This window comes from Choristoneura fumiferana, chromosome 30 (genome assembly GCF_025370935.1).
Source record: "Choristoneura fumiferana chromosome 30, NRCan_CFum_1, whole genome shotgun sequence".
Classification (NCBI taxonomy): Eukaryota; Metazoa; Arthropoda; class Insecta; order Lepidoptera; family Tortricidae; genus Choristoneura; species Choristoneura fumiferana.
In genome coordinates, this window is record NC_133501.1 from 1,677,127 (window position 1) to 1,681,859 (window position 4,733).

The 4,733-nt window shown below is 40.8% G+C and overlaps 1 protein-coding gene across 1 annotated transcript; it reads left to right on the plus strand.

Moving 5' to 3' along the window:
• The first annotated feature begins 31 nt into the window (after positions 1-31).
• LOC141444608 (uncharacterized) lies at positions 32-4,515 on the plus strand. Its single transcript, XM_074110177.1, has 5 exons — positions 32-134; positions 373-597; positions 1,885-2,027; positions 2,681-2,840; positions 3,156-4,515. Exons 1-5 carry the CDS (start codon positions 113-115, stop codon positions 3,590-3,592), a joined length of 987 nt encoding a protein of 328 aa, XP_073966278.1. The 5' UTR covers positions 32-112; the 3' UTR covers positions 3,593-4,515.
• Positions 4,516-4,733: the final 218 nt, after the last annotated feature.

Genomic DNA, 4,733 nt, shown 5'->3' on the forward strand with positions numbered 1-4,733 from the left:
AAAAATAAGTTTCAAATTGTCAATGTTTAAAACCTAGGGATTTTTATTGGATTTTTAGTATTTAAAACGACTTGTTTGTTTTAGTCAATAGCCAAAAAAACTCGTGTTCAAAATGCAGGTGGCGTCAAAAGGAAGTAAGTTCATTGTTAATACAATTTTGAAGTAAAGCAATGTTTGTTTGAATCAAAGACGCAATGTAAACATCCAGAAAATAGCGTGTATTTTTCATGCACAAGTTTATAAGTAAAAGTTTACTTATACGATGCGAATTTTAGTTGTTGCTCTAAAAACCGGGACTATTTCGATTCAGTAATTTGTTCATGTTTACTTGAAAAATCATCGATCATGGTACTTTATGAAAACTACTTTCAGAACTTTCCGAGATTGAGGATCTAATATCCAAGATGACTTTGGAAGTATGCTGCACAGCGGTCCTGCCTGAGTTAGGGCTTCGATGGGGCAACGTCTCATCAGCTTTGCGGAGCTCGCGGCTGCCTATGACACCAGCGAGCGCCGCGCGTGTGCTCCGGAGACACATCGCGCGCTCACTGCCTGCTGAAGAGTATGATGATCTGTTGAGCCGACTGAGACTGAAGTGTAAGTAAACAAGTTACGAGTATTCAGTTGTATACGTTAACACAACTATATGTGAAAGGTAAGTTATTAACTAAATTAGAGTTCTAAAACAAAACTCATTCTGGCTTAATGGAAAAAAAAAACAAGTACTACAAGCGCTGCCTACTCTGCTGTGAGGGGTTGGCGTGCAGCTAGCAGTGCGTTGCAAGTGCCGCCTAGCAGCTACCAACCCTCGAATTGACCCACTTTATGCTAATGTGTAGGTAGGGCAATGATTTTTAAAGTTAAGATACATGATTTTACACAGTTTTACAAAACTGTTGTAGGTAGGGCAATGCAGAATGTTATGATACCATCAGCATTGCTTTAGCACATAGTCTGAACTTGGCAGCAGCAGACACACAAACTTTTATGTTCTTTATGCTCTTGGTAAGGCATAATGATTATCATTTTCTATGATGTCTCATGTGGATAGAGACTTGTTTGTTATCTTTTATAATTCATTTTTGATGTGCTAGAACATTTTCATCTTTTGATATACTATGCACTGTGTTATTTTTGATCTTGCTGGGTTTAAGGAAAATCAGGCTATTACGTCCAAATAAAACAATAAAACTTATGAGATAGTAAATTTTACCTTTAACTGTGTCTGTTAACTTTAAAGAAAAACAATGAGGACCTGAAGACACTGTTCTGTTTATGAAATTTTGATCTTGAGGGAGGAATAGACAGGATACCTAAAACAAATTACGTGTGATATGGATGGCCCGTTATGTTTGTGGCAACACCCCTGCCACATATTGTGTGATAAGCATTTTTAACTAACCACAACGGCAACAGTTCCAGTTGGCTAGTTGGTTCTTACCCTCCTTACTCGCCACGCACCTACCAACGCGCCCGGACTCCCGCCTGGTTAGCCCACTAATAATTATTGCAGCAGACACATTAACTTATATAATAAGAACAGTTCTATCAGACCACATTTATAATTTTCATTAAATTTTTATGGAATAATCGAGGAAAACTAACAAAAACGCAATGTTGCCAGCTCAGCAGGTATAAACGCTCTTAACTGCCTGCAGTTCAGTTACATCCCAGTGCCCCCCCTCAATAGACATTGATGAAGTAGCTAGTTAATTGTTTGATACTGACTTTCTGCCAAGTTTCTTGCGGCGCATTCTTCTTGGTAATGATGGTCTTTCCGAAAGCGCTGGTACCTACTTTAAAAAATGACGTGTAAAAGTGCCCATTGCGGCCTATTTAAGGAATAAATGATTTGAATTTGAATTTGATATCCTCCTGGTCTAGTGGTGGCGACGCAGCAGCGCGTGTGGCACCTGATAAGCCTGTCGGAGCCCGTGGAGGAGCACCCCGGGGCCCCGGCGCGCGTGCACGCGCGCGTGCGTCAGGCGCTCCGCGAAGCCAAAAAACCTAAGGACATGACTGCCGTGGTAACTATCAACTATACTCCATTTGTTTTAACATTTACACACATTTAAAATTGTGTTAACTACTTTAATAAATACCGCTATTAAATGTACCATCAGCCAAATAAGTGGTCTATCAATTTTCAAACAAGTTCCTATCAAATAAATATGTTGCTAAAGTCGAACTTTCAAGTTGACAGACACATCTATTGGCATTATTATTTTATGACATGCAAACGATTATATTTAGGGTGGTAGACCACATATTTGGCTGATGGTACATGTAGGCATTTTTAGTCCATTTGTGTTCAAAATACCGAGAGATGTGTTACAATTTGACCGTTAATTTAACCTTAAATTAAACGGAGTACTGCTGGCAATCTATGCGAAATATTTACTCAAATTCACAACAATTACAGCTGAGCGTTTTCACAGTGCCCCCATATTGCGAGCGTACAGTGTCAAGATGTGGGTTCCTACAACGAACGCCCGCGGCCTTTTAACGTTAAGTGGAACGGTAATTTCAGCGGTCTTGGTCGAGGGCGTTGCGTGCGTTTAGTAGAACACATTATATTCCATACATTTTCTAAAGAAAGTATGAAAAGGTCACCTTGGTACGCGATGGATTTTTGTATCGGCACTGTCACAGCGTATCACAGCCTGTTGATATGTTGCAGGTGGAGTCAGTCAACATGGGCGACCTGGTGTACTTCAGCGTGCAGCTGGTGTCAGCGCGGCGGCAGGGCGCGGCGCTGTTCGCGGCCGCGGCGCCCGGCCGCCCCGTCGCGCTGCTCAGCTCTCTGCAGCCGCGCTCGCTCGTCAAGGCCGTCGTCGAAGGTACTAACTGACTCATGTAGAGCTTGTCTGAGCTAAAATGACGCGTCCCTCACTCAACTACATCAGCTCAATCATTTGTACACTCGAACCAACTGAATCGTGGCTCACTGTGGAACCTTTTTGTAGAAAGTCATAGTGACATGCCATTGCTTTACAAGGCAATTTATTATGACACTGTGAGAACGTTCTATGGTGGGTCAGGAACCAGATGGTTCAAAATCATACTTTTAATAAGTAACTCAGAAGACGTTACCATGGCAACTAGGCAAACTTAAAAGTTTATGGACCCATTTAAGTACGCATTTAATTTTTCAGGCCTCGGTTATAAGGCGTATGAAGACGAAAACCTCCACGGTCGTGACATCCCCTCCTTACTCAGGATCCACGACAGAAAATGGAATGAAGACAATATCCAACTGCTCAACGGTATCCCGGAATACAAACCGACTCCCGTCATAACTGACAATGGGATAGATTTCACCAACAAGACTTACAATGAGGAATATGTTGAGAAACTCCTCGGACCCAACCCCCCGTTGCTAACTGATTTGAAAATACAGTCCTCCCCGGCATTCTTTGATCCTGCGAGGATGAAGAAGGATATAAATGTGACAATTGACTTGAAAAGTGAGGATGTAGCGAAGACTTTAAAGGAATGGGTCAAGAAAGGAGCGTTGGCTCCGAATTCACCGCTCATACAAATCTTTCATGAAATGCAGAGCAATAGTATTTCTTATCAGGCGGAAGAGTGACGGGTTGTAAGTTGGTCATTGCTAGAATATGGTTTTGAACTTCCGGGTGCCTTAAATGAATGTTTGAGTTTGAGAGACTATAATCCAGTGCCTTAAAGTTTAAACGCGTATAAGCGTGGACACGCTGGCAGCTCTCAATACAGAAAAATGGTTGCCACACAAAGGTGGGGCAAATGCCCTGTGAAATAAAATCCCAAGGTTATTACTGGGCGAAGTTCCCCAATTTTTGACGTTTGTATACGTTAAGAGCACCCGTTTCCGATTTTTGAAGTCTCATCAGTCATCACTCGTTTATTTGAAAATTATATAAATACTTTACTTTTTACGTTACTTTAATAGTATTTTATGCAACTGTATCGTAATAGGGGTCCTTAAAACACGAGTGTGGGTTTATGACACGAGGAGTAGCAGAGTTTTATAATAGGGTCACATGAGTTGCATACAATATTTTATCTATATCCATATATTAAATCCTCTATATTTGGCTATATCCGGCCCCCCCCCCCCCTGCTGTAATGATGTATGAAATCGTTGTAAAATAGATAGGTATATTTTGTGTGTACTATTATTATATTAACGGTCGGCGTTGCCGCTGGCTGGATACTTTCTGTATTGACTAAAGCCGTTAGCCACATTTTTATTGTAAGACTAGTTTAAAATATTCTACAACAGTGTTTTTCAACCTGTGGGTACCGAAGCCTCTTTAGCGGGGTCGTCGAGCCCCTATTATTTGCTGGGAAAACTACTTCAGTAAAAAAACAACATTTTTAAAAACGTTCATTAAGAAAATGTTACCTTTAACTCATTGGAAAAAAAAAACAAAGGGTAGGGGGGTCGCGAAATATTTCTTCATACTAAAGGGCGTCGTGTCATGAAAAAGGTTGAAAACACTGCTCTACAATTATGACAGTTTTAAAATAAAAGCAATAATTCAAATTTGAGAAATAACGTTTTATTTTCAATCACAATGAAACCTTAAAAAACTTTTTACCGATCTAATATTTCGGGGCTTGGCCGAACGTCCACGCTTAATGCCCGGTTCACATTATTCTAGTATAATCTTGCCAGTAGCGATACATTGCGGGGTACAATCCAAACGAGTTACACAAGATGGATCGAGCACCGCAGTGTCATGCTACTG